Source organism: Ooceraea biroi, chromosome 7 (genome assembly GCF_003672135.1).
Source record: "Ooceraea biroi isolate clonal line C1 chromosome 7, Obir_v5.4, whole genome shotgun sequence".
In the NCBI taxonomy this organism is placed as follows: Eukaryota; Metazoa; Arthropoda; class Insecta; order Hymenoptera; family Formicidae; genus Ooceraea; species Ooceraea biroi.
The window spans coordinates 1618030-1629616 of record NC_039512.1 but is presented as its reverse complement, the minus strand read 5'-3'; the positions used below and the strand labels follow the sequence as shown (position 1 = coordinate 1629616).

The window sequence follows — 11587 nt, the reverse complement described above, 5'->3', positions numbered from 1 at the left end:
AGAAGCGAATATATTATAATCAATCGATTGGCATGGATCATTTAAGAATCATTGAAAGACGTTTCTCAACTTTCTCAGCGATCTTTTAAACAGCTTTTAAATTCTCGTGTTGCTCGAGTCCCGAAGTTGCATTTTTTGCAGCTCCGTCTGTCAGTTGGGCAGTGCTGGATTCGTTTCTGCCGTCTTTGCCAGCGTGCTCGTCGATTAATCCTCCGAGAATTGCTTGAACGTACTCCTCGCGATCTTCGTCAGTGTCGAAAGAGAATCCTAGAGAAGGAACGAACTCGGTCTCAACGATGGTTTTTACGGATTCAGTCGTCGTAGTTGTCCTCTGTGTCGTCGTCGTCGTCGGCGTTCTCGTAGGAGACGGTGGATTTTCCTTTTCACTTTCATCGATTGCATGCTCGCTTTCTTCTATCGGCAAACCGCTCTCGAAGTCCAAACTCCTCTGTACCTGCGGCAAATCGAATATCAGCGATTTGAGGATCGAGTCATCGCGGTACAAAGGCTGTCCGAAATTCTCCGTTAACTGTTCCAGAATCTTTTCCTTCTGAAGTGGTCGGATAGTCTTGTTCCCTGATTGATTTATCTTCTCTTCGGTTACATTATTGGGATTTGCATTTCTAAAAGAAATATCAGATGGCTTGAAAGCGACATTGGTAGGATTTGCTTTTGAAGTAACATCAAAAGAAAATCTCTCGGGATCTGCATTCGCTAACGGCGTTCTGCTTTGTGTATAATCCAATAATGGCGTTGTCGTGACGAATGACGATTTATTGAAATCTAAATTTGATGGTGTCTTTGACTGAGCGATATTAGTAGTTATTCTTGAAGTATCAAAGGTAGGTATCTTGGAATTGGCATTCCTGAACGACGTCTTAGCTTGCAAGCGATCCAACAGTGGATTGGCCGTGATAGATGAAGATTTAGTGTGATCCAAGTTTAGTGATGTCTTTGGTTGGGCGATATTAGCAGATGGTTTCGAAATATCGAAGAAAGGCGCCTTGGAATTCGTATTACCGAACGATGTTTTTGTACGTGACTGATGAAACAATGGATTTACCGTGACGAATGACGGTTTATCAAGGTTTAAGTTTAGTGATGTCTTTGGTTGGGCGATATTAGCGGATGGTTTCGTAATATCGAAGGTGGATGCCTTGGAATTTGCATTCCTAAGATCCAGTGATGGACTCGCCGTGACAGATGATGGTTCATCAAGATTCAAGTTAAACGAATCTTTCAGCTCCACGCTACGTAGGTCTTTTGTCGAAAATGGTCGCGGTAGTCGATCCAGCTTCAACAATTCTGCCATCAGCTGCAAAAGACTCAGCATGCTCACGTTCGATTCACCTTGTCTCGATCGATTAATCGTATCATTGACAGCGATGAAGAAACTACTGTCTTCGTCTGGAAACGCGCGACTAGCGCCAGGTAACTTTGGCAGCTGCGAAATGCCGACTTCGTCTTCTGGGTCGGCCGACTTGACGATCTCGAAGTCATCCAGTTCCGCATTCAGAACAGAAGCTGGTTGCTGATGCTGTGCGATCAATCGGCTGATAAAGTCAGCAGTCGGCTGCAGGCTCTCGTTCTGTTTAACCGTAAAGGAAACTTCGTACGGAGAATTGTGTTTATCGATCGCCTCTTCAATCTGTTTCAAAGATCCTGGACGGATCGAGCGTGGCAGACTGCTTCCCGTTGTTACATTCACAGTTTTCTGCGTTTTTTCTTCAGAATTTTTGGTCCGCAGCGCGCCTCTTGGTGTAACTGTCTTCAAGGTTGAATCCTCTGTGCTAATAGTAGTCGAAGATTGTGTGATAGAAGCCGAAAATCCGCCAGAAGTTGTCACTAACTCTTCAGGTAACTTCGTGCTACTCAAAGAGAAAAATCGTTGCGGAAATCTCGTGCTTGCTTTGGTATCAATCGAAATCATCTTTTCGCGTACACTCGGCGTGGGAACCACGACGCTGGGAGTGGTAGAACTTGTCTCGCAGGATCGCGGTTTGTCAGGCGTCAGAGAAGAGCACGGTGACCTGGAGTCCACCTTCGGCTGAGCCTTGATCGCGTCCCTGATAGTGAACGCAAATCCTGTGTTGTAGCGATTCAGGATTTCCGTTTCGTTGCCCTTCTCCAGGGCTGGTGAAGAATCTGCACGTTCTATGTGATGAAACGCTTCTACGTGCGAGTGCTCATGCGGCGGGACAAAATCACCGAAACCGTCGTTGTAGTCCACGATCGGCGGAACGATATCGGTCACGGGGACATTCACAATCGACTGATCATGCCACGTAGAAACGTGCCATGGCATGAACGTGGTTGTCTCAGTAACTATTTGGGTGCGATGAATTCCTAAGCTCGACGTTTCCGGTACACTCTCGTCATAATCAATCAAGGATTCCTTCTTGATGTTCTTGTTGTATGACGGCGATTCATCCTGATTGTTTCCTGCTAGTGTGCTAGAAAATTGCGGAACCTCCGTTGTCGTTCCGGGATTCCATGAAGTCTTGAAACTTCTGTCGACTTCTGTCGTGTAACGCTTCTCTTCAGGGACGTTTATGAGGAAGCTTTCCAGTGGAGGCCTCAAAAACTGCGCTGGTTGAGGAATCTCGAAGTTAATGTTTATTCTAGATGCGGATTCATCATTCGAGCCGATTGATTCGGTTGACGGCTTCTGGTTTACGAATGTGTGATTATGATTAAAGGAAGAGTGATCATTTCCACTGCGAGTCTCGTCAAAGCTTCTCTCCGTCGTGTTTATCACAGTTATCGGAATGGTCGACGACTGAACGACACCGTCATCTCTCTGCTGCCAGTTTCTTAGCAGTGGTGTCGTCCTGTCGCCAAAGCTTCTCGTATATGCCGTTTCTCCAGGACTCTTCGTCGTCGAAATTGCATCTTCGTAATCTTCCGTCGACCGATCGTTGCTCGTCTCATTAAAACTGTCCGATTTCTTCGCAATGTCTGCACTGCCTGATGAACTTCGTTTTGTCTGCAACGGAATAGGAGTGGTCAGACCTCTTTGTTCGTTCTTCGATAGCTGATCTACAGGATTTTGATTTCGCACGACAACCCTGCCAGGTGGATTATTCAATGCTCGAGCGATTCCGATGCTGTCTCTCGTCTCGATGTCTTCCAAACTATCTCGGTTATCACTCCGAGTCACCGGCCTGTCATTCTGCTGCCTGAACACCTCGTCCTCGTCGATCGCATCAGTCACGTTAATTCTAAACCTCGTCCCCGATTTCTTCTCGAAGCTGAGGCGCACTTCGTCGTTCTTAGAACGAGCAGTGTCATCTTTTTCGCCCGTGCTCGGTGTCGAGGCACTGTCTGATTTCTTTGAATCTCGTTCTCTGCCATATCTGGCCTCGCTCTCTCTCAAATCAATATTTCCCGTGTCATCGTTATGATGAGTAGTTGTGGGAGGAGTCACCGAACCCTTGCTGTGCGCATAAAGATGATCGGAGCTATCCATCATGAGATCCAACTTGCTGTAAGCCAACGTTGAGGGTCGATAGGTCGTCGGGACCGTTGGTGAATACAATCTTCTGGTAGTAGTGGTAACAGTGGGAACGGTAGGCGCATAGGACGCCTGTAACCGATTGGTGAATCCGTCGGGTCTGCTGTAGTCGTCTTGGAACTCGTTGTCACCAGTTCGGTGCTGATAATCGTGTCGAATGATCGGAGAGGCGTGATAGGGTGATCGTCCTTTGTTCTCCATGTTCTGGAACTTGCTGCGGTACACGTTCGAATTCGCCTTTTTCTGCTGGTCGTAGCGTTCATACGTGAAGATCTGCTGATTAGGATTCTGATGGAGATAGTTCTCGAATCCACTCGGCAGATCGTTTCCGGTCGCGTCCACGGCGACGTAGTCCGTGATCCTGCGGAATCCGGGCGTGTAGCTCGTCACGGTTCTGCCGGCGCCGAGCGCGGAATAGTCGATGATCCTTGTGCCGCTGTCAGGATCCACCAGGCCATCCTTGGTGACAGCTTCCGCGGAGGACTGCAGGCTGATCATCGCGTACGCATTGCGTATCATCTCGTCGTCATCGATCTGGTAGCTGTTGCGATTCACCTCGAAGTATCTGTTAGTGGAGGCACAGTCGACCTTGGTCCACCAGTCGCAGGTCAGCAGTTTCTGACTGAAAGTCGAGCCTATCGGGCACAGGAAAGAGGACACCAGCACGTCGTGGCACACGTGGAACACCTGGCAGCCAGCCGCCTCGTCGGCGTAGTAGCCTGTTGAGCAATCGCAAACGAAACTGTTATCATTCTGTCCGAATCTGTTGGAGAAAAATCTATATTCGTATGTAATAAAAAAAGAAACAGCTGTAACATGATCTCTGAAAAATTATAAAATATTTGTAGCTTTTTGATTAATAAAATTAATAATAGTTGTATAGTGTTAATAGAATTTAATATCGTTAATATATGAGGCAAATATTGTGATTATAAATTTCTAATAATCATGTAGCTAATTTAGAGGAAGAAAACAATTTTATTATTCTGTATTACTTAATAACTAATAAGATAATCCATTTTTCTTCTAACATCGGAAGCGATTTGATGGATCGGATAATACGATGTGATGAGAGTAACGATATGCGTGAGGATTAGAAATTTGTTATATGTATCGTGGCATACTACACAGATTTCGTAGCGCTTATGCAACTATTATACATAGCCTCGAGCGCGTGCGGTGTTCTTTTTGCACTCCATCTTTCTCCTGGCAAATTATCTAATGTCTGCGGTTACCGCAGCCAGGTAGCGGAGCTTCAATAACATAATAGCGTGGAAGATTAAATCGAATTAAATGCTCATTACGTGCCATTAACGGCAATGACACTCAATGATGACAGTTCCGCGGCGCATCTGTCCGGTTCATTGAGAAATCGGTAATAGTGAGAAATTCGACGCTAAATGAAGACGATTCTTACCTCAGAAAATGAGACCCCTTATTTGAGCAAACAATTACAAGGCAAAATAGGATTACGCTAGTACAATTTTGCGGTACATTCTTAATTTTGCATCATGACATTCTGTTTTCAGGCTTCAGAGATTATGTGCATCTGCTGAGGAGTTAATGTCATAACGAGGTTTATAACTCGCAGCAATGGGCAATCATAAGGTCGTGCGGAGTGAAATGAAGTCTTTGCTTTCACACGTGACCTGAGCGAACGGTGCCAGTATTTATATGTCACAGCACGCAATGATCACCGAAGAGGTATGTGACGAGTCGCACATCTCTGTAATAATTTATTCACGTATAGTTACCACGTGAACGTCCTTCACACGTGAATCCCGTCTGAGGTAATGTCGTGTAGGCGGGATAGTCGACGCCTGGCTCGCCCGGCACATTTTTTCTGATGTCAGAGAGATCTGAAAGGTACGAATGCATGGATTCAATCTTTTGACAACTAAGCATTACCTAAGAACTATGTTTCATGCGATAAGAGAATTGTATTTAAAAAGTATTTTTAATTATTCCGTTTTTACGATTTATCACGTAGAATCGTATAGAAATCACGAGAAAGAATATTTGCATCATTCGTGTAATTAATTTGCGAATCTTTTTTTTCTTTTTGGAAATTCAATGAATTATAAATAGAGCTGCAAATATAGAGTTCAGATGCTTCTGAAATGTCTTTATGTGCACTTGTCGTATATAATTTCACAATATATAATATCAAAATCGATTAAAATAGTATTCATTTAACAAGTAATAGTCAAAGTGTAACTCAAAAGAAGAAAAAATGAAGAAAAGATCTGCCGTTGGCACGTGTATCGAGTTTCATCGATCGTCGATCGTTACTCAAGGTCGTAGAAAATAGGCCGCAGCGATCACGCTGTATCGATGATATTTAAGACTTCCCAGTTATCGCTCGTGCTCGCACATAACGTCTTGCAATTTGCTGCATCCATGTAATTGGTGAGATTTTGCATGACCTATTCGCAACTAGTTTTTTATATAAAATGTCATGGTACCTTTCACGCGGCTGATAATCAGCTCGCTTTATCGGACGTCGCGGATTGATATTTATTCTCACGTATATTCACTCATCCGCTTGACAGTGATTAGCGAAGATGCGTTTCCAACGTCCTTCTGGATAACGAGGATAGTTTTTGCAGTAGCAAAGTGGGAGAGACAGATGGACAGAAATATAAAATAGTCATTTTCATAAAACCCCGGCTATGTGTCATCAAGCAGTCTCCTGTAATTATCAACGCGCCGACACCGATTCTCCTTCCTTCGTTGTGCGTAGGACTAATTGAAAGACAACTGTTATGCGCCTCCAGAGTGTGCACATCGTGAGCAGAAAATAATTGCGAAACGCAAGAGTGAGTAACGCACTATCCACGAAACTGTGGAAGTTATGTCTATTAAAGGGCAGAGAGAAATTTACAAAGTGAGAGCGTAAAAACGAGAGAGCCCGAATATAAAGATTTCAAACACGCGGTTTCCAAAGATTACAAGGCCACGAGTATCTAAAGCCACTGAGACCAACAGCGAAGAGAAAGATAATCCGAAAATCGAGGGAGATTAATGATCGCTAAAGTTCAAGGCTAAAAACCGATCGGGAATGATAAATAATGATACCCGTCACGTGGTCGTATGGATCGTATTGGCCTCCAGCGGATCCGTAGCTGTCGAATGCACCGTCCTCGTTCGGGTCGAAGTACTTCCTGTAAGAGACCTCGCAATCAGTTTGATTGATTCGCATCATCGAGAGTGTGGAAGGTACCTTTTAACGAGAACGTACCTTCCTCTAGTTCCGTCGATCGCCCTGCGTGACAGGAAACTTCTCCTCGGAATTTCATGTTCAAGACTCCGCTGAACGTTGCACAAGACCGCCGTCACGAGACCTGCGCACGAAGAAAAAGCCTTTAAATCACTCACGGAAGAATGCGCGTGAATGGATATTATAGATTGCACGACATGGTCGTTGAAGTGTCAAGGACCTTAGAAAATGTCAGTTTGTTACAACTTAAATTTTGAAACTATAAAATATATCGAAACGCAATTTCTATTTATTACAGTTTATTATCGTCGCATATAATCGATCGAAAATTTTTAATTTATTGAATAGGTAATTAAATGAAAAAATTTGCAATCCGATTCTATTATAATTGAAGTTAATGAGAATGTTAAAGAAAAAGAGTAAAACTTAATTAGAAATAAATAATAAACATTAAATTATTAATAAGTAGTTAATACAAAGTGTACTATTTGCCATTTTTAATATCGAGTAGCAGAAATAATATAACAAATTAATGAATGGACTAATAAAAAGCCGCGACGTGAACGTTTCTGGATACTATGCCGTGAATCCTGCCTTCTCGCTCCGTAATTCTTCTCTCAAGCGCCTGATTGCGCCGATTACTAAATATCGCTCGATTTCAATTTCGTAATCGGATGAGCGTGGCGTGAAAGGTCGCTCAGAACAGACCATCTTCACGGCTGTGCCTTTGAGAGCACCGAAATTTGACCCGCATTTTACGATCGATTACGCAAGATAGCTCTTGATCCGCGGTTGACCATGAACGATCATCGACTCGACGACCACGAAGAGCCGGAGTCTTGCACGAGGATCACGCGGGGTGTTTTTATGCCTCTCCTCGATCCTATCGCGACAAAAGAGTTTGCTCCTCCCTTCCCTCCCCCTCTTATAATTTCATATTTGCGCGCAAGGCGATCGATGTATCCGAGGTGCATCCTATGACGCAATTATCGCAGCTGCGAGTTCTCGCGTTTCCCGCGACTCAGCAAGATCGTTTTTCCCCCCAAGTGCGACGTGAATGCGTCCGATGGCATTTTGAAGAGTGCAGCGAGTCGGATAATTGTCACCGTATTATGCAATACGGTTACATAATTACGTAATATTATTTAATATTATATAACATAACGCATGATAATGTGCGATGTTCGAGGGCTCGCACTGTCAAGTCGGTGCAAATCTGCCGATGAAGTTACACCTTCTCGGCGACTTCGTCTTCTCTATCCGCGCGACTTGACGTTTCTCTTCGCGTATAAAAACTCAGTGCTGCTTCGCTTTGGAAGAATCCGGAACCCCTAATTGCTAACTGCGCTCGATCGGAACTCAGCTTGATTAGAGGATTCGTCCACGGAATTACGACACTATAAATATAATAAGGCCAAACGCCATTAAAATTTTATCTTTAACGATTTCTTCATCGATCTGTCAGCATTGCATAAGGATTTCCTTCAGCAATGATTTGCGGTTCAGTTTGCGGAATCTTAATCGAAGTGTCAGTTGTTGATAACTCACAATTTGATAATACATTAATATCATATGTCCGCCATATAAAGCCATCATGTAAAGGATTTGACATCTGTAATTTCATTGTTATTGCTCATAATAGTCGGCAATGAAATCTTTCGAAAGACCGATGGATCGACAATATCTGCTTCAGAGTTGATGTTCCCGGAGAGCACACGTGCTCTCCCATTGTCGTTGCCATTCTCGTCGTCATCAATGGCATTAAAAGGATGCAAAGGCCACGAAGAACGGGCATAACGAAGACTGCTGGTCGTGATAGAGCGAATGTCTGTTCGACATTACGAGCTCGGTGGAATCGCGAAGTATCGCCCGTGAATTATTTTTCGGCTCCCTGACTCATCGCGGATTTAAACAGCAGGATTACTCGAGAGATGCGCGACCTCTCGCACGCGGAGAGATGCGACCTCTCTCTTTGAGAGAAAATGCGATTGCGGCAAAGCCGCGAGGCGAGTAATTAGCGGCGCCAATAATTCCCGGCGGCGAAAGTGTCCTCGTGAACAACGCTGTTCGATAACCGTGACCATTGGGACCAGAAACAAATTGGATTTCACGATACCAATTAACGAACCAATATCATCATAGTGGCCAATCAGTTGTTCCAACAGTTGGGTCAATGAATTATTCATGAATATTGATCTTTTGCTCACACCGAACATAAATAAAGAGAGTATTCAGAAAATACTGTAAAGCAATACTAAATATTTAAAAATAAGAAGACCGATAGGAAGACTACGTTTCTCGATTTTCAATCGAGATTTATCGAATTTTTATTGTACCTTTATAATGTTGTTTAAGTATCGTGAAAGTACAATTAATCATCTGTCATGGCGCACGGTCACAGTGCAGGTTTAAGCAAACAAAAAGATTAATGCCGCTACTTATTTTGATTATGTCTTTTAATTTGCGGAAATAGAAGTGAAATATTAATAGAGAAATTTAACTGCAACTTCGTTTTGCAATTACAATCAAATTAAGTCATACTTTGGTAGAAAAATTAATTGTAATATAATTTCGCAGTTTTATTAATACGAAATTGGAAAATTTGGAAAAAGATTATAAAATTGTTAATCACATACAATCAGCAATTAGTTGTTATTAACAATATTATCGGCATCTATGGCACTGCGTGTTCAATCAATCAAAGCGCTGACGTATTTTACGTATAAATAGTAAAACAGTTTACGGTAATTATAGCTATTTGCACGGTATATTTATCAATTACGCGTGGGTACCTCGGGCCTTATTGAAACTTTATGGCAAAAAGCGATAATGTTTTCATATGTAACACGTCAGTATATATAATGTAATGACTTAATTTATGATTATTGATGATTATGAGCGTATTACTTGGTGAGATATGCTTTTTTCCAGTATTGCACAAACGTCATTTACGAGTGAATGAACCGCGTCAGCAAAGAGAGAGATAAGTGGTTTCTTTAATTACAACTCGATCAAGCTCTGATGATTGATCGAGCTTGCTACTGATGAGAACGTGTGAAGCTATCTGAGATTGCGTGTTACATAACATTCGCGATATATTATGCACGAATAAAGATACAAAAAAATCTTTGTATAAAGACGCTATAAATATTCCATATACATCATTAGTTTTGTCTCACGATTGGCTGACATGGGTTTAACGCGTCATTTAATAAATTTATTTACAGTAACAAAAGTTCTCATTCTATTATGTGTAAATAAATTTTATTGTTTAGAATAAAAATGGGATCGATATATAGTATCAGTAGCAGAATTTTAAATTGTTGAAAGCAATTATCTTATCTTCTTTTTTATATTGCCATGAATTGCAGATTCCAGCATGATAACATCTGAGATGCAGTTAAAAATTACGTTTAAGGGCATTATAAAGTACTATTATAATAGGCAGAATATGTGGACAGAGAATATCTTTGCAAAATATAAATCAGTCATCGGGTTTCCCGTTCGACAGCTAAGTAATCACGTTTTATTTATACGTCATAAATATAGAAAATCTGGAAATGTTACAAGAGTGAACGTTACATCACAGTACCGCATCACACGCTGCGATCGACGAGAACTTTTGCGAGCCTCGTGACCCATCCTGGATACCGAGGCAGCGAGTTCCCACCGACATAATCAACTCGCGATCACCGGCGCTTTCGTTACCTCACCGCTGCGATCCACCCGGCCGGGTCTCCAGAGTCATCAAAAGATTATTCAGCGCTGACCCATGAAACCCACGCCATTACCATACATACATACCCGGATTGTTGCCGCGAAAACTGACACGTGATCAAAATAAACGGCGAGAGTACAGGTCAACCACTATCACTCGTGCGAGCGGCGGGCCCAACGGGGCCCGTCACGAATCCACGCGCACTCACGTGCAGCGGGTCGGCGCGGGCGGTCTCATGGACACGTGTGGGACACTTACACAGAGTGCGCAGGCTAATTTTCGGCATCTCGTCGCGGTGTCGCGTGGGCGGCGGACGGGGCCCCGATTACGGCCGGTTCGTCCAGCGTGAAAAGCGGCGGCGGATGCACTGCGCACCTCGGCGCGATCTCTTCGACTCGACTCGACGGACTCTTCCTCTCGACCGGGGCCCGTCTCCTCGTCGTCGCGTCTCCTCGGCGCGGTAGGGATTCCTCCCTGGTCGTGGGACCTCTTACCTTTCTTCTCGGCGGGGCCCTCTCACCTGCGCCTATCCACGCCGGCCGGGCCGTCCATCCCTCGCGCGCGCGGAGGAATTCCGCGCGGGTCGCGCCTCTCGCCGGAATCCGTCTGTGCGTGCGGCATCCAGCGGTGTCGATCCGTCGTTTCGAAGATGGACGGTCTTTCCTGGTGAAGATGCGGACTTTCTATCTCTAGATAGTCAAGAAGTCCGTCTCCTAGTTAATTGATGCGACGAATGATGTTAGTTGAAAGTAGATGTTTGGATAGTCAAATACATAAATATTCGAGTACGTTCGTTGTCATTAGCCGTTTGTTATCACTTTAACTATCAAGGATCTATTAACTGAAGAGGGTGAAAGGATCTATTGTTCTAGGTCCTTAGTAGTCACAGAAATAGTATAAGTATCCGCTTCATTATTCAATGTTACAGAGTATTCTAAAATTTTAGAGGCATCTAGAGAGCAGAAGTGGACGATAATGCATCCGTGAGGATTTTTATCCAAATACGAGGAGCCGCAATGTGACCGAAGCAAGAAGAAGACACATTATATAAGTTCGATGACATTGTTCGGTTCGTGCGTTCATATACGCGTACACACACGCAACGTTTTCGCCGTTTGCATAACCGGCGATCTCG

The 11587-nt window shown here is 43.6% G+C and overlaps 1 protein-coding gene across 1 annotated transcript; it reads right to left on the bottom strand.

Annotated features, from left to right (window-relative positions):
• Positions 1–67: 67 nt before the first annotated feature.
• On the bottom strand, positions 68–10738 carry LOC113562251. The gene is made up of 6 exons (XM_026971043.1): positions 10711–10738; positions 6756–6858; positions 6593–6678; positions 5269–5373; positions 1242–4233; positions 68–1115 (listed from the first exon to the last, which is right to left on the bottom strand). The coding sequence occupies exons 1-6, from the start codon at positions 10736–10738 to the stop codon at positions 86–88; spliced, it is 4344 nt and encodes a 1447-aa protein (XP_026826844.1). The 3' UTR covers positions 68–85.
• Positions 10739–11587: the final 849 nt, after the last annotated feature.

Coding starts and splice junctions, on each gene's coding strand:
- LOC113562251 (XM_026971043.1), bottom strand. CDS start 10,738: ATGCCGAAAATTAGCCTGCGCACTCTGT. Junction 6,859..10,710: donor AATTAGCCTGCGCACTCTGT/GTAAGTGTCCCA, acceptor CTTCGTGCGCAG/GTCTCGTGACGGCGGTCTTG. Junction 5,374..6,592: donor TCCATACGACCACGTGACGG/GTATCATTATTT, acceptor CGTACCTTTCAG/ATCTCTCTGACATCAGAAAA.